Source organism: Nansenia antarctica, assembly GCF_963989245.1.
Source record: "Nansenia antarctica genome assembly, chromosome: 4".
Classification (NCBI taxonomy): Eukaryota; Metazoa; Chordata; class Actinopteri; order Argentiniformes; family Microstomatidae; genus Nansenia; species Nansenia antarctica.
In genome coordinates this window covers 11,302,895-11,321,459 of record NC_137689.1, presented here as the reverse complement: position 1 = coordinate 11,321,459, position 18,565 = coordinate 11,302,895, and the positions used below count along the sequence as shown (strand labels likewise).

Sequence of the window (18,565 nt, the reverse complement as noted above, 5' to 3'; positions counted from 1 at the left end):
CTAAAAGTTGTATAATAATGGCTGAAGAAGTAGTTTGTTCATCTATGGAGCCACAGGAAGAAGGAGGTATGGAAGCCAACGCACTGATGTCGACAGTTGTTTCTACAAACAAAGAGAGAAGTGGACAAGACAAAGCAGACTTGGAATCAAACTTGGAGATCGGAGAGGAAGTCAGATTACATTTAGATCTGCAACAAGTGGTGGTCAGTGTCAAACAAGGTTGGTTGTCTCCTAAGTAATCCTTCCTGGGACTTCCTGGTCTGTCATTATGTATGTGAGCTACATTAGCTAACAGTTAGCTGCCTTAAACAAACATGTTTGCAATACTATACTAATAACTAATCATTTTTAAAGTTGTTTATTTTGTGCCAGGCATTAGTAGTAGTCAGTAAGTGCTACCCAACCGACGACCGAGCTAGTTTCCGAAGAAAATGCAATGTTTTTATTTTATATTTCTATTAATGTTTTGTTATTATTGGTTGCTATCTTTGCTGTCTCTCTCTCTCTGTCTCTCTCTCTGTCTCTCTCTGTCTCTCTCTCTCTCTCTGTCTCTGTCTCTCTCTCTCTCTCTCTCTCTCTCTCTCTGTCTCTCTCTCTCTCTCTCTCTCTCTCTCTCTCTCTCTCTCTGTCTCTCTCTCTCTGTCTCTGTCTCTCTCTCTCTCTGTCTCTCTCTCTCTCTCTCTCTCTGTCTCTCTCTCTCTCTCTGTCTCTCTCTCTCTCTCTGTCTCTCTCTCTCTGTCTCTGTCTCTCTCTCTCTGTCTCTCTCTGTCTCTCTCTCTCTGTCTCTCTGTCTCTCTCTCTCTCTGTCTCTCTCTCTCTGTCTCTCTCTCTCTCTGTCTCTCTCTGTCTCTCTCTGTCTCTGTCTCTGTCTCTCTCTCTCTCTCTCTCTCTCTCTCTCTCTCTCTCTCTCTCTCTCTCTCTCTCTCTCTCTCTCTCTCTGTCTCTCTTCTAGGACTTTTTCAAAACGAGGAGCCGGACGATGATGACAGTGGCACAGACTACTTCGACACTGACCCTGGTGGGACTCACCTGCAACGTGCTGAACGCACAGGGGGGGCTGCATCCCTGCCCGACACCTTTCAGACCAATCAACTGCTCTATTATGAGAGGTTCAAAGCCTATCAAGACTACATGCTTGGTGTGTTTAACATCACCAACATCTCACATCAGTTTCCTAGCAAAAACAGAGTTCTCCAAACAGTATCTGACTGATCTAGTGATGCTTGTAGGATTATGTGCGTGATGGCCTATTAGTCTGTTGAGAAGTCGATTCCCAGTGATCAGGGAATATTCCATCCACATTCCTGCTGAAAATTAAATGATTAGGCCTACATCAAACATTGACTTGTCCCTTGAATTGAATTGAGACTGTCTGTTATGTGTGAAACAGGTGATTGTAAAACATCAGAGGCGAAGGCCTTCACAGCTGACTACCTGGAGAAGATTCTGGAGCCCTGTGACTGGCAGGCACTGTGGTGCACGGATGTGTTTGATGTGTTGGTAGAGGTGAGTGTCTTTTATTTATTTATTTATTGCTTGAAAGCTCTCCAAACAAAATAGAGAGGTCCAAAAATAGCTGTGTTATGTACTCAGCATGTGTTGGAACCTTTGAACTGTGCATGTGCAGCAAGCTTATTCGGAATCTGAGCCTGGAGTGATTGTAAATGCACATTTACTGTCTTTTGCATGTTCTTTGCACAGTGGCATGTTGAATAGACACTGAAAATATATAATGTATGTTCTGTGTCATTTTACAAAGCTTAAGTTTGGAAAACCCACTCCTTTTTTCAAGCTGTTTCTTGAAGGTGTGGTATTGGCCCCTGTTTTGATGTCAGCAATTGAGATGGACTTCATTTGAATAGCCCGTAGTCCTAAGGCTGTAGCAATGGGGATGATTAATGCAGTAAAAGTAAATGTGCATCCTACATGATTCATCGTTTTGAAGTAGCCTCGTTAGCTAGCAAGCAAGCTGATTATCGAATCATAAATTGATTTCAAAGCAGACATCTGCAAGCTCGCAGATCTTTTTGAAAAAGCCATTTCAACCGTTCAGACACATGCAGGGCTTGCTCTGTTGCAGTGGTTTAGCATTTCCGTGGTCTTCCCATTCAGGTTCAGACTCGGTGGTTCATTCACTGCTCGAAATCTCTGGCTGGCTTTGCGCCTGTGGGGCTTGTTTTGGTTCTCTTGAAAGGCTGAGCCAGACGAACATGACTATTAATGACTTATGGAAACTCCCACAGCGCCAGACTGTATCTCCAAGAGAAAAAGAGGCTCTAGGAAATAAATAATTAAAAGTAGTTCTTCACATTTATTTTTTGAAATTAATGAGAACAAAAATCACACATTGGTGCTTATGAATGATACTAAATTGAAATATTTCTGCTATAATAAGGATAGTCATGATTGCCTTTTATAGTGTTCTTGTAAGTGGTCATGTTTTACATTACATAGGGGTTGGGGGGGACTTACCTTATCCACCAATGCATTGAACACGTTTCAGAGAAAGGCCTCCCATTAAATGGTTTTAGAATAGGCTGATTTCACCTTCAAACCTATCCGTGTGTCTATATGATTGCAGGTGGAGGATGTGGAGTACAAGGAGCTGAAAGCCAAAGTTAAGCTGGTTGTGCCACTGCAGTGTGAGACGAGAGGCTGCGAGTTGACAGAAGATGCCATGAAGGTGCTCCTCGAGGCCACACTGCACAAAGTGCCGCTGCTGGAGCTTCACACTGTGTTCGACGAGTCTGGAGACTTTGACCAGTCTGCTCTCGCCTTGGAGCACCTCAGGTATAAGAAACTAGGACGGAGATAAATATTTTAAGCCAAACGGCGGTGTCTTTCCTCCAAAGAAGCGCCAAAGAAAAGTCTGAAAAACTGGTTTGGATGCCCCCACTCCCCCATAAAACGAATCAAAACAGGCCGAATTGTAATGAGAATAGAAGCGGGCCTTACATAATTTGGGTGTGCCTGCCTGAGCCTATCATTGACTCGCTAACGCCTCATAGGGCCGGTTTCACTAAGCTTCAGCGGTTTCACTAAGCTTAGCCTAAGCTTAGTCCTGGACTAAAGCCCACTTTTTAAATGTAAAATCTCCATCGAAGATACTTTTTAGCCTGGGAATATGCTTAAGGCATGTCTGTGAAAACGGCCCTTAGTGTTTGCCCTTTTTTTATTTCATACATTTTTTAAAATACATTTTAGTTTTTGGGTTGAATTGAAATCAACTGGTTCTCATAGTATACAGAGATAGCCTAGTAAGAGATAAGAGGAAGGAGTATGTTCAAATGTCATGGTGTGACTCAGGGAGGTACCCTGAGGATGTAGGCTAGGCCGATATTCTGGTGCAACCGGTTCTTCTGCTACTCTGTACGTCTTTGTGGTCTGCTGATCTCTCTTTTCCCTCCCTTCATCTTTAGGTTTTTCTACAAGCACATCTGGAGAAAGTGGGACGAGGAGGATGAGGATGACGACTTTGACTACTTTGTCAGATGCGTCGAGCCTCGCCTTAGGCTGTACGTATGCAAGAGGGCGATAGTGGGTTTGGAAGGGAAGGGGCAGGAAGTGGGAGTAGGTGAGTGGGCTAGATTGGCATTTTCTCATCTTAGCTGGTATTCGTTGAGATCTGCCAATGACACGGGTAGGTTGAACCCCATTCTTTTAAGCTGCTATCAGGACATCCATATGGCATAGAAACCTGTGGAGCATTGCACATCAGTGCGGCTCAGGCACACAGGAGCGAGCTCCCTATCTAATGGCTGATGTGCTCAAGGCGGTTGTAGTTGAAGGGTACAGACTACTTCTTGGCCACTAGATGGCACTATGCACCAGAGGACTGAGTGTGCTGCTGTTCTCCCACTGTTGATCGGTGTACAGGTGCATCTCAAACAATTGGAATATCGCGGAAAAGTTCATTATTTTCCGTAATTTAATTCAAAAAGTGAAACTTTCATTCTGCATTCATTATACATAAAGTGAGATACTTCGAGCCTTTTTTGTTTTAATGTCGATGATTACGGCTTACAGCTCGTGAAAATCCAAAATCCAGTATCTCAAAATATTAGAATATCATGGAAAAGTTCAATATTTCAGTGAAGTCACACCGTCCTGAAAAGAGCTCTAAGCAGCTAATTAACTCAAAACACCTGCAAAGGTTTCCTGAGCCTTAAATCTCTCAGTCTGGTTCAGTACACACAATCACAATCATGGGGAAGACTGCTGACTAGACAGTTGTCCAAAAGACACTCATTGACACCCTCCATAAGGAGGGTAAGCCACAGAAGGTCATTGCTGAAAGGTCTGGCTGTTCGCAGAGTGCTGTATCAAAGCATATCCACGGACAGTTGACTGGAAGGGAAAAGTGTGGTAGGAAAAGGTGCACAAGCAACAGGGATGACCGCAGCCTTGAGAGGGTTGACAAGCAAGGCCGATTCAAGAACTTGGGGGAGCTTCACAGGGAGTGGACTGAGGCTGGAGTCAGCGTATAAAGAGCCACCACGCACAGACGTACCCAGGAACTGGGCTACAAGTGTCGCATTCCTAGTGTCAAGCCACTCCTGAACCAGAGACAACGTCAGAAGCGTCTTACCTGGGAGAAAAGGAACTGGACCGTTGGTCAGTGGTCCAAAGTCCTTTCTTCAGATGAAAGTAAATGTTGCATTTTGTTTGGAAATCAAGATCCCAGAGTCTGGAGGAAGAGTGGAGAGGCACAGACTCCAAGTTGCTTGAAGTCGAGTGTGAAGTTTCCACAGTCAGTGATGATTTGGGGCGTCATCTGCTGGTGTTGGTTCACTGTGTTTTATCAAGCCCAGAGTCAACGCAGCCGTCTACCAGGAGATTTTAGAGCACTTCATGCTTCTGTCTGCTGACGAGCTTTATGGAGATGCTGATTTTATTTTCCAGCAGGACTTGGCACCTGCCCACAGTGCCAAAACAACTAGTAACTGGTTTAATTACCATGGCATTACTGTGCTTGATTGGCCATCCAACTCACCTGACCTGAACCCCAATAGAGAATCTATGGGGTATTGTCAAGAGGAAGATGAGACCAAAAAATGCAGACGAGCTCAAGGCTGCTAATCAAAGCAACCTGGGCTTCCATAACACATCAGCAGTGCCACAGGCTGATTGCCTCCATGCCACGCCACATTGATGCAGTAATTTGTGCAAAAGGAGCCACGACCAAGTATTGAGTGCATAAATTAACATACTTTTCAGAAGGTTGACATTTCTGTTTTATAAATCCCTTTTTTGATTGGTCTTATGTAATATCCTAATATTTTGAGATACTGGATTTTTGATTTTCATGAGCTGTAAGCTGTAATCTTCAACATTTAAAACAAAAAAGGCTTGAAATATTTCACTTTGTGTAATGAATCTAGAATATATGAAAAGTTCACTTTTGGAATTAAATTACAGAAAATAATGAACTTTTCCACAATATTCTATGGAGATATTATACACAACTTTGAATGGGTGTCAAATGTGGATAAGGCAAAACCAGACACAGGAGAGTTATATTATGTTTGCAAGCAGAAAGCGCCCTCCTTTAATCCCTGCTAAAGTCCAATCAGATGCTAGTTTCTACCATAAATGTGTTCATTACGGTTTCTACATGCATGTCCGTGCACAACAGATGTAGTATAATCCTTAATTTTTAAGTAATAATCAAGCCGTTCTGGACGTTATTGTTTATTCTTATGCAGGGATGCAAACTTGTCACCTTTCTGCTAAATTAGCCGTTTTTACTTTAAAATAGGTCATCCACGTGAATCGTGTAGATCAGCAAAAAAAATATTTGGGGAGGGGGTACGTTTCATCGAAGTCACATGATGACTATTCTTCCTGTCTGCTATACGCCGCTGCTGTTGAAATAACTTTTTGTTTCATGCAGCTAGCTACAATTCTAGACAGTGTGGAGGACACAGTCACACAGTAAGCAACCTGTTTTCAACATAATTATGCGGGTGTAAAGGTTAGGGCCACTAGCTAGTGCTAGCGATATCCATCTACCACCGCTAGTGCTAGCGATACCCCCCCACCCATCAACAAAAATGTTATCCGCTCATTGATGTTTTAGTGCAACAAAAAAAAGCCACCTTTTTGGGCCATCACCAGTTTGCACCCCTGTTATGAACCACTTAAGACTCATTCATCAGGGTAAAGCACTGCAATATGAAGAGGTCGGCATATCCTCTGCTTGGCAGGTGGCCTTGCTTGAGAATAACTTGTATGATTCATACATGTAGTAACGGTAATGAAAATGTTCAAGAGACAGATTGAGCTCTTCACTCATTGTAAATAACACAACCCATTCCAACCTAATCCCACAATGTTGCTGAACCCTTTTTTGGAAGAAAAAAAACCTTTCCTCAGGATCATTTTATGATAAGTTTCTTTCTTTGCTAGGGAATGCACATTTATTCCCCTCTGTGTGTCTCGTCTCTGGCCTATCTCGCAGGTTTTATGATATCCTGGAGGACCGGGTGCCCGTCGGCCTAGTGGCGGAGTACCACGTCCTGTTGGCGCGCTGCTCCGAAAAGTTCCAGGAGTTCTCCAGCCTGAGGAACGGCATCAGCAGCGACTCAGAGTCAGAGCTGGACAACGTGTCCATGGTGGAAGGCCTTCGGATGTACGAGCAGATGGAGACCCTCAAGCGCAAGCTCAGGATCATCGAGAACCCGCTGCTCAGGTAGCTAGCTGGGGGGGGGGGGGGGGGTGTCGTGGAAGACAGAGAGGAGGTGGGTGTGTGTGTGGGTGTGTGTGTGTGGGTGGGTGGGTTGGTAGTTTCTTGACATTTAAGTTTTTGTTTGTTTTTAAGAGGGCTCTTTTTAAAGCAGAATTTTACCCTGTAATTAAATATTGTTGTTTTTCCTGCCCGTTTTCTGTTCGATCAACTGATAATTGGTGACGTGGGTATCGGCACCTAAATATCGGACCTGCCGTTTCCTACGCTTGTATCGCGGACTAGAGCACAAGGGCATACTTCATAGTAATTGTAGTTGAATTCTCCCATCTTAACTGGCAGAAAAAGGAGCAGTAGGCCTATTTGACTAGATATAGATTGACATTGAATGTTGATTTGCTAAATGTAATCTGTTAACAAATGCTGTGTCGGTGGGATTTTGACTAACTGACTGGAATGTGAGTATCAGTCGAGGAGAGGAAGGCAGCGGGCCAGCTGCAGAGAAAACTGTTAAAGTAGCCTAAGCGCCTTTACCTAAAGTTATACTACATTGATGTTGCATTAGCCCAGCAGATTGTTGTAGTCCATAATCGTCAAGGCTAAACTTTTGCAACGGTGTCCTCAATTATCATTACTCAAGTAACAGTTTTCATTGAAATAGTGGAGACGTGTCTGTACAGACAACTTGGCATACTAGTGATCCTGATCCCCGCCACTAGTTTCTTACTTCTCAAAGGGGTATGTGGCCTTGTTCATTCACTCCGCCTCTTTTGTCCTCTCACACACAAACGTCTCTCACACACACACACACACACACACACACACACACACACACACACACACACACACACACACACACTTCCACAAGTAATAATGATGGTAATAATTAATTAAATCGACGAATGTATAATGCTTCTAGTATGGATATGAGCTTTTATAAGTGGCTAAAATGCAAGGCACTTCAGCTGTGATTCACTCTGTTGATCAATAGCTCTCTGTGGGTCAAAGTGCAGAGTCTCATGGTATCCATCCTGGATTGACTAGAAATACACATGAACATGTAGGCTATTCTGGGTAAAACTCAGAGGGAAAGCAAGAAAGACTCTGAGCAAAGGCCATTGATTGGATTTTCTCCGGTCTCCTGTAGTTAGGATGCTTGACTTGCACCGCCCCAAAGTTGAGAGCAAAAAGGACTGACTGATGAACAACCCTGTTGAATACTTTATGTAGTAGAAAAGAAAAGACTGCAATCAAATGTATAGGTAGTGAGTGCATGTTCTATCCCACCTGGAGAGGGGAAACAGCTACGCGAGACTGCTCTTTGTGGACTTCATAGTGAACATTTCAAACCTGCAAACTGCGACACTTTAAATGAATGTGCAATAACACTATGTGCAATATGACAACCCTCTGGTACATAAGGTTCAGAGATAGGAAATGTTAGAATAGGTATAGCATAGCATAGAGTACAGCACAGTGTTTTATTTGTATAGGATAGTGTACATAGCCTTTATTTATGTAAACCAGCTCTTTTCCCTTCTTGTTTTTAGTTTTTTTTTTCCCTAGCACCAGGGGAGCCCCCCCCCCCTCCCAAATTTCGTTGTTTGGTACCTGTACTATATCAATGACAATAAAGACCATTCATTCATTCATGTTCGACTTCAGAAGTGGCTAGTAGGACTATCCTATGTGGAAGTGTGAGATTTTCCTCTGTCCTATAGATTAGATTAGATTCAACTTTATTGTCATTGGAGAGTACAAGTACTAGACAATGAAATGCAGTTTAGCATCTAACCAGAAGTGCAAATAATGATATCAGAACATGATATAAAAACATGACAATGATAGTGATGGGTACAGTAAGGTGTATACTCTACTAACTATACTAACAGTATAGTAAGGCTATACTGTTCCATGGTATTCTAATCTATAGAACACCAGCTTTTTTTTGCTCTTCCTGGACGAACTGTTGCTTTTAACTGTAAAAAGCACTTTTAACATATACTGTATATAAAAAAAGAATTCCTTCTATCATGGAGACTGCCAATGGCCCTGGGCCTGAGCTAGATTACTCTTCCTGCTATGACTGGTGGATTGATGATTCACTTGCTTAGTCAAATTCGCTTTGGAATAAGGTGTCTGCTAAATGCCAAAAATGTCAATGTACAGTAAATAACTGTACAACTAACTACACTCCGACCGCTCTTCGTTCTGCAGGTATGTGCTGGGCTACAAGGTGAACTCAGGGCAGCAGTCGTGCCGGGCCAAAGGGCTCCGAGCCTCGGGCGGCCGCGTGGTCCACGTGGTGTCTGTCTCCACCACAGTCGGCCAGCTCCAGAGCCTCATGACCGACAAGCTGTATCCGGAATTTTCCGGGGAGGACTTTGAAGTGCAGGTACGCCCAAGAGGTTTTGCCACAGATTTTCGCTTATCTCTCCTTTTTGGGGTGGTGCGCGGAGAAGTTCTAGAAGTTCTTCCTAGCTGAACATAAGTGAACCGCATGCCCCCATGCTGAGCTCAGGCTTGCTGAAACTGAAAGTGATTTGTTTGATGTTATAAGTACTTTGAAGTGAAGTCCTACAAGTATTGCAGCTCTACCCATTTTGAAGATATACAGCAACACCATTTTGAAGAGGGCCATCAATAACTTGAACCTGCATTGTTTTTCTTGTTACACCATAGTACCGGTAATCAGTGAAAAAATATAATACTATAGGAAACATTCTATACCAATACCTCATCGAGGGCACATTTTGACAAGGCATAGTAAAAAGACAATCTTTTTAGATTAAAAGATGAGCACTTCTTCTCATTACATTTGCATGAGATTCCTTTTGAAATGGGTTGTTTAATGAGTAATGGCCCGATATGAAAAACCCCATTGGTTATTATGTTCTCTCTAACCATGTAGCCTTACCAACCATGTACTGGCCTAACAGTAACATCCAGCGATTTGTGGAGCTTTTTCGAGGCGCCTTTTTCTCTCTTTCTTGGTTTGATCTCTCTTGTTCCTGTACGAAGCTCTATTCCTCCAGGATTTGTCGAGGCTGTGTGTACTACTTTATGTTTGCTCGAGCGCCGCTGCTCTTGTATTTTTGTATTCCTCTGAGACCTGTGAGGCAGGGAACATGCAACGTACGTGTGTACAGTGTCTATCTGTTTTGTTGCAAGAGAAGATATTGTGTACTGGAACTCTCTTTTGTGTCTGATCTAGTTTCACAGTGACCCAGTGCTGGCTGTGAATGCCTGCTTCGAGGGAGATGTGGTCATCATTGTACCAGGCCACTATATTGTCACAAGCTCCGTCAGCATACCTGACTCCATAGCAGTGGAAGGTAATTCTACACCTATATATCACCTATTTAGCCTTCCTCATCTATGTATGACTATCACCTCTTTATAGTTGATGGTAGTTTGTACTATAGTTGTTACCATTAGCTGCTGTATATAGGCATGTGCCAGTATTAAAATGTAATGGTGTAATAACCTTGCCTAAAAATATGGTATTATATTGGTGTTCATTAGAATATGCTGAACATCTTCAATTTGATGCTAAAACATGATGCTAAAAAAGACCACCACATGATTTTGCATTGAAAAAACATTTGTTATTGTATCACAACAATTGACATATTTTAACATCATTTGTTAATGCACATTGCTGAACATTCCAATGTTGCATTTAATGATGTTTACTCTGTAGCGATCAGGCAAGGAGGTCGCTTGAAAATAATATTTCATTTACGAACGCTGTTTTTATCCCCCAATAGCTCTTTTTAAAATGAAGTGTCCAACCTGATACTTGGTTTGTATACAAACATGTTGTTACTGGCCAGGGGTCTTCTAGGGACTCAGCGATTTTCACCTTCCTCTGGTGGATGCCTCTTCGAATCGTGCTCACATGCAGAAACAGAACAGCTAATTGCGTTGTAATTGCAAATCAATATCTGGGGTTTATATATTCAAGAGGATGTTGTTGTTTGAAACTTCAAACTAAATGTAGCCACAGTGGCCAGAGGTTGGTCTGACAAACGTACACCCTGCTCCTTCAAACAAAGCTAGCAAACTGTCTTCTTTCAAGTCTTTCCTAAAATCTCATCTCTATACACTTGCATTTAATTGTTAATTTATCTAGAAGTTTTCTTTTGGATATATATTAATATATATACTGTATAGTGTATATATATGTATACATTTTTTTTTTTTTTCATATTTAAGCTCAATTAAATGTTTCCATAGATTTGCTTACTTGACTTTGAAGGTCTGTTTCTCCCGCCCTGGTTGGCCCATCAGAACGAATGAGGTGTCAATATGAGCACAAGACCTGCCCCTTCAACCTCACATTGTCGTCGTCGTCCCCCCCCCCGACACACATACACACACACACACACCCTGTTCGTCTTCAGGTCCCGTGGCAAATCTCTCGGTGTGAATCTCTCCAGAAAGCGTGTGGAGACGGTGGTCACAATGTCTAATATATATAGTGAAACCAGTTACTGTCTTCTCATCCCTTCCTGTATATTAGTCTCACTAATGCATCGAACACACATTCAGCTAAATCCATGGTTTAATTTTGTATGAATGTATACAGAATGCAGGCGTGTGAGTTCTATGCGAAGAGTCAGGGTCATAGTTGAGGCGCCGTGTCAGTCTCCTTATGCAAATGGTAGACCTGCCGGCTTCGATAGAGAGGGCAGAGGGTTGAGATTGTGAAAGCTTTTAAAAAGTGTGTCTATCTATGTGTGCCCCCCACCCCCCGTGGTGCCCGAAACCCCTGAAAGCCCAGATAAAGAGGCCAGAAAAAATAAGATGCGAGCTTTGGCACCGCACAACGACACGAGAAGAGTAACTCAATTAGACCGACCAGCAGAATTACCATAATAGAACTCTCCCCAAAGAAACCAAAGAGTCTTTGATATTTAGAGGAGCACGGCACATCTCTTCTTTGGATATAGGCTCTAGCTACTGTATATCAAAGATGAGAACATGTACTGTATATGATCTTCCTGTCATGAATGCAGTGTGAATCTCTCAAAGAGACATGTACATTTATTAGCAGAAAGGCTGTTATTGAACAGCGGTTAAGAACAGATAGGATTTGTCATCTGCACTCTGTTTTATTTCTCGCATCTGCAAGCAGCACATTGTCCGTCGTTACAGTGCCCTGGGGGCAGTCTGAGAAGGGTATTTCTGTACTAGAGGTGTGTAAGCAGGCTGGCTATGACCTCAGAAATCGATATTCTGCCTCTGGCATTTTCAATGGCATGTGAAACTCACCCAGAGCTGCTGAACTGTACAAAGTCTCGGGGTTGCATTGCTAGAGTTACCTCTGGAACACCTGTCTCAAGACCACCTGTCAAGGAACAGGGAATAATGAACACCATCCCGTCAAAACACTGTCCATCACATTCTGTTGCCCATGGTGTGGTAGTCTGGCTAGCGTAACCGGTACACGGGAATAGCCGGTTCATCCCTACTTGGCCTGTTCCCAGTATACCCCCCCACTGCAAGGTTGGATAAAGGGTTTGAACTCAACAAGGTTTGGATACGTAGACCATTTGAGGGACTGTTTAAATGTTAGCTATAGGGGCCACCAGTCTGATGTAACATTTTTTGACTGCACTCGTCAGACTTATGAAAACACTCTTCTGTCTCTAAAGGCTTTGGCCTACCCGACGAGGTGGTGATTGAGAAGAAGAGCAAGGGCGACTCTTTCGTCGAGACCACCGGAGCTGACGTGAAGATATCCAACATCAAGTTCATCCAGCACGACGCCATCGAAGGCATCCTCTGTAAGTATATTAGGCATCTCGGGAATGGTGCCTCTTTCAATGGGATGCCTCTCTATCAACCCTGCCCCCCCCACTGCCAGCTCATTCAATGGCTATCATTAATAATTCACCCTAAGCTGCTGGCACCGTTAAACAGCTGAGAACAGCCATATATCAATTACTGTGAGGTTGAAACGGCTGAGCATTGCCATTGTAAATGCTCGGGTCTTGCATTGGCCTTCTAGCCTGGGCCTCATACATCTTGTATGGCTTGCTTATGTGACTCCCTCCTCTATCTCTCTCTCTTTCTTTCTTTCCTCTCCTTTCTATCTCTGTCCTCTCCTCTCCAGGTGTGCGTCAGGGAAAGCTGGAGATGGAGAACTGTGTCCTTCAGTGTGAGACGACTGGTGTCATTGTGCGAACGTCGGCCCAGCTAACGATGAACATGTGTGACCTCTACGGGTCAAAGGTGAGAGGTGGTGAAGGGTCACGCTCTCATCATGACCCTGCTGTCTGAAGTGTGCAACCACCCCCCCCCCCTCCCACCCCCCATGCATTTAAAAGCACTGGATTGGTTAAATCATGGACTATAGTGAGTTGGTTTACACCAGTCCTTTTCATTAAATCCACGAGGGGGAGGGTACAAGTGTACACTTCGAAGGGTAGGGAAACAGTCGGCAGATCCTCCAAGATCTAGCTTTTGCAAGACGACATCATGATGATAAACATTGAGTTGATTTTCCTATTTACAGACATCAACAATAACAGAATTCAAATCTGCCAAGACAAGCAAGGCTGTGTCTGTCTGCCTGCTGGTGCACGCCAAGTCTGTGCAGTGTGTGTGTCTCTACATGCTGATGTTATATTGATGTTATGTGATGTAGGGAGCGGGTGTGGAGATTTACCCAGGCAGTGTTTGCAGTCTGGTGGGGAATGGAATTCATCACTGCAAAGAGGGGATCTTGATCAAGGTGAGAGACTGGGAAATTACTCTACTAGCTAACTTTGTTTTATACTAGCTTGCTCCAACTGCACCCAGCACTAGCATCTCTCGTGATTTGTGTCATCTTACCTTGCTGAAAGCTAGATATCGGCTTTTAGACATTATTTAAAATGAATTTCAGGATATGTAGGCATTCACATTGAAGCTTAATCCACAACAGTATCATATTCCATAGTTTAATGGAGCTTTCAACTGTATTACAGAGATGAACATTCCACTGCTGCCTCAGTAGCGTTACTATAATCATAACCTTCTTGAGATCAGGTTTTCCTAGTTCAATCGGTTCCGAAAGCCTGAGTAAATCCTTTACAGATAATAGCTACAAAGGGGTGGAAACCCGTTTGAAATACATGATGGTGTGAGATGTTAAACCAATCAAATACTTTTCTTGGGAAGAGCTTTAAAAAAAAGAAGCTAGCATAGGCAACAACTCTGCAAAATAGTCCTAGCTGGTCGGAAAAGACGACGTACATGACAACAAGAAACCATTCTACAGGCATGTGGGGGAGGGGGAGGATCCCCCCTCAACCTAAACTGATTTATTACAGAAATACACACACAAGATGGGACTTTTTTCCCTAATTACCTCTAGATGAGTTCTTTGTGTGTGCATGCATGCTATGTTTTCAATTACCTGTGTGTATGAATTAAGCAGGAGAGAGATGTGACTTTATTGGTGTTTCTGCCTACTTCTTGTTCTCAAACTCCCCCATCCCTTTCTTCCCCACAGGACTTTGCAGATGAGCTGGACATTATTCCCAAGATCACCATGGTGAACAATGTGATCCACAATAACGAAGGCTACGGTGTGATCCTGGTCAAACCCAGAGACGGAGCCGCTCCGAGTGAGGCTGTCCCGGACAATGCTACAGGTACAGGCTTTGTTAGCTGGACTACAACTGGTACAGGTCAAGGAACTATGGAATGGGCCCGTATAAACAATACCAAGCATATTGAATATAGCTTTGCTGCAATTGTTTGTGTCACTTCTTCACATGTAAGTTCTCGTGGCACCCTTGAATATAGGGCTGTGACGGTTACATGGTGACCTTCTGTTACACGGTTGTACGCTGGACGGCTGGAAAAAAATAAAATGTCGGTCATAACCATTTCAATAAATGATTTAGTAATTACTATAATCTGCTAAATAATTACTATAATCAATTGTTTTCCTACCCTAATCCATCTATCAATCAAACTGTCCAAACTTCCAAAGGGAGTGAGCAATGCGCTAATTTCATTTTCACATTTATTAGTTAGTTTATTTTTTGACAGATCTTCTTGCTTTCTGTTGAATAACTACTTAGATCTTCTATTTAGAAACGTTGGATGTGCTGGCCTATATTCTTACATTATTTATTTAATCATACGCTGGTAAAGTGGAAAGTCACTGGAGACTGCAAACAAACGTGCTGTGCTGCAACACTGACATGAACATGATAGTAATTGGGTGCTAAATGTGTTCCCACCATGGTGTTCCAGTCATGTTTCGTCTATGTATTTTTCTTATTACATTAGCAATGTTACTGTGTACTGTGTGTTGCTGATGTTCCTTCAAAGTTACGGTTATAATGATTTTTCTGTGCGTCACAGCCCTACCTGAATAATATTTTTCTGTTTCCCCAATTCAAGCTTACACATTTAATTTGATCTGCACTAGTATGTATTATCAACGAAAACTGAAGTCACAAGTTATCCTGAAATACCGTCTTACCTCTCAGTGATTCGTACTTTGTATGGATGTACTATGATTACTATTGTACTACTCCATAAATTTGATTATTACAGAGGAAAGTGTATGACTCGGAAATGTGCTCAACCTCAGACCGCAGCTTCAAATGAAAAGCTCTAAATTAGGCTCAGCAGAGGATGTTAACGGGAAATAATCTAATGTGGAACGTTCATTTGAAAGGCAACCAGGCAGAGACACATACCGCTAGGCTACCAGTTGACCAATCATTGTGATCAGTTGCATTGTTAGTATAAATATGTCTATTATATTGTGTTGTTGTCCCTTGCAGAGTTTAGGGAAGAAAAGATTCATAAAGAGTGTTTTGTGCCCCATTATGGGTTGAAAACAAGGGGCAAAGACGCTTTTAGAGTTGTGGTACAGTAGTTGTGGTGTACAGTACTGCAAAATGTCCAACCCATCAACCAAACAGCATTGCATATTGAATGTTTCACAAGAAGCTATGGTGTTTTCATACAAATATGACCGCTCTCACAATGTTATTGAAAATAAGGAAGTAGTAGTGGTATTATCAAGGGACTGCAATGTTTTTAAATGAAATAACTGATTTCTCTGTATTGGAGTTATAAAGCGTTTTTTCCGCCATGTCCTCTGCGCTTCACATATAGGGGTTAAAACACCTTATCCACTACCAAGCTGAATTGTGAATGATTAATACCATAGTTGCATCTGAATGGGACGAAGTCTGTCTTCCAATAACTAATATCACTTTATTTTCAAGGTGAGCCGGTTGATGAGATGGAGGAGGGTCAAGACGAGATGGTGGGAGAGTTGGCGGAGGTGAAAACGCCACAGGTGGACTCGGACATTCCCCTCGGTGTCGCAGTGGACAAATGCCCTGTCAAAGAACCCGTCTCCTCATCAGACTATTACGCCTTGTCTGAAGAGTTTACAGAGGGCAACAACGCCATCAAGAGGGAGCTGGTGGCCACGTCGGCCAAGAAGCACCATCGTCAGAAGACCAGGATGAAGGAGCTGGGAGTCACGCAGGCAGACAAGAATCTGCTGTCACAGGAGATGTTCGTCTCCATCCTGGACAATCAATTTAGGAGAAACGGCAAGGGCAGTTTTGGCACCTTCTTGTACTGACCTCTTTATATGACCATCATGCACAAACATACTTTTACCTTATTTATTCCTCAAGGCTCTCTAAATGTCGCTGCACTGACTAGCGAGTGGCTATGAACGGAATGTGTATTTTTTAAATGATTTTTTACATGGCTTTTTAATACACTTCTCTTTTTAATATACCGATATTGTCGAGACTTGAGTCTAATAAACCTAATCATGCTTGGGATTGGTGTCCATTTTCACAGTAACACTGGCAACGTTGACCTTCACTGAAAGTTCTTTCCCGTCCATGTTCTTGAACATTGTAATGATCTATTGCTTGAAATTGTCTACTGTTTTTTGTGATATATTTTAAATGCACATTGTCTAATTTTTTGTTAGTCTTTCACCCTCATCGATCTGGTTATTCCTTTCACCCATTTGCAGAAAGCGATCAATTAAAAAAAACAAGAGCAAATCAAATCTGCATTTATGTATACTTCATCTCCTATTCTTGGTTATCTTTTTTTTTTGCGCACTTGTCATAGGACTGATCTAGGGGGGGAGAGGTTGGAATAGTTATTGTTTTTCTGGGCTTTAAGGCTTCACCTTTTATAAGACACTCGATTGTTTAATTCCAGTTGATTAATTCCCAAGGGATTAAAAGGCTGGCAAAACCTCATTACACCACAGGCAGTTTGATTAATTACATAATCCAGCATGTCCCTCTGCTATACGACATGTTTTACTGCCTCTTATGAGGTGGCTCATTTTGACCTGACTAGCCCAATTTATTCCACTAAACCCAAAACTGAATTAAATGGTGCAGGTAGTAATTATTTCAATGAAGGCCATCTGTTCAATAGTGAAAAACCAACAGGAATTTGAATGCAGGAATGGGTAGTCTAGCTAGGTTGGCATTTGACGGGGATGCGATGACAGGACTGATATTTTATATGCAATATAAACACAGATTCACTTCGATTTAAACTCTGAGTCCAGAATCTCAATGGTGTGATGACTCTCCTCTTTGTCAGTAGAATCTGTGGCACTGGTAAAGTTCACTGGGTGCTGTCAGACTCTATTTAAATTACTTTGATTTAGAGAGACTAACTTTTAATGTTAAGTGCATCTTTAATGTGTAAAGGTTTTCTTTTGGAGTGTGGTAGTCCCAGTAGGATGTGGTAGTCCCAGTAGGATGTTTCAGTTTTGATCAGAGAGAGTAGACAAAGGCAGGAAAGTAAGGAGGAGAGGACATGTCAGCAGGCCATGGGCTGGGTTCAAACCCGAGCACTGTAGGCCGTGGTGCTAAACCACTGGACCACCCCAGGCCACTTGAATCTACAGTTTGACATCCCTCCTAAAGGGACATTTGTTTATCTCTTGTATTGAGTTTTGCATAGAGAAATGCACTTGAAGTGAATGTCATTTGTTGACAACATGTGATTACAACATATGTTCACAGAATACCAGTCAGAAAGATCAACTGATACAAATGGTAAATGGACTGCACTTACATAGCGCCTTTATGGCGGCAAGCTACCATGCAAGGCGCCGGCCCGCTCACTGGGAGCAATTTGGGGTTCAGTGTCTTGCCCAAGGACACCTCGACATGTGGCCAGCTGGGGCTCAAACTGCTGATCCGCCAACCTTGCGATCATTAGACAGCAGCTCTACCTCCTGTGCCACAGCCGCCCCTATGATACTTGTCCCCTACAGCCAGAATAAGAAAGATATTAATATGCTGTGCCCATTTGGCACTCCAAGTCTTATTTCTAGATTTACTGAATTAATTTGAAAAAGAATCCTTTGAACACATGCCGAAAATGTATCACACTGTCAATCACTAGGCCCATTGCTTGCACTGGGCCTGGATGTTGTCAGGAAATGACCCATTACAGGTCAATGACTTCCTGTCTGTTAGTGTCAAAACTGAAACAACCAGTCATTGCTGGGGTCACTGTAGAAAATGAAGCGTACAGTATTTCTTTGAGAAACTATACAGGGGGTTATTATTATTGATTTTTCCTTGACGCCTCAGCACCATACTATATACAGTATGTCAAATGGAGGAAGAGGAAGGAGAGAGAGTTGGCAGCTCCTTTTCGTGACAGTCGTTTTATCTTCAATAAGCGTGTCAGGATCTGGGAGGACCAAAGCACCAGCTCTGGGCGACAGGACAGTAGGGAGAGATCCGTTTGAAGTGGTGTCCCTCAGAGCTTCGAGTGTCCACCACCAGAATAGGCAACCATCATTCTGAGAGCAGGGCTTGTCCTCAAAGCAACCACATTTACTGGTTCTATGCC

The 18,565-nt window shown here is 42.8% G+C and overlaps 1 protein-coding gene across 1 annotated transcript; it reads left to right on the top strand.

The window, feature by feature from the left end:
- Positions 1 to 17: 17 nt before the first annotated feature.
- On the top strand, positions 18 to 16,298 carry shcbp1 (SHC SH2-domain binding protein 1; the record flags this gene model as incomplete). Its single annotated transcript, XM_080528126.1, has 13 exons — positions 18 to 66; positions 953 to 1,138; positions 1,391 to 1,506; positions 2,582 to 2,790; positions 3,420 to 3,515; positions 6,461 to 6,691; positions 8,903 to 9,080; positions 9,900 to 10,020; positions 12,346 to 12,477; positions 12,807 to 12,925; positions 13,341 to 13,427; positions 14,190 to 14,331; positions 15,931 to 16,298. The coding sequence occupies 13 exons, from the start codon at positions 18 to 20 to the stop codon at positions 16,296 to 16,298; spliced, it is 2,034 nt and encodes a 677-aa protein (XP_080384252.1).
- Between the last annotated feature and the right edge of the window lie 2,267 nt (positions 16,299 to 18,565).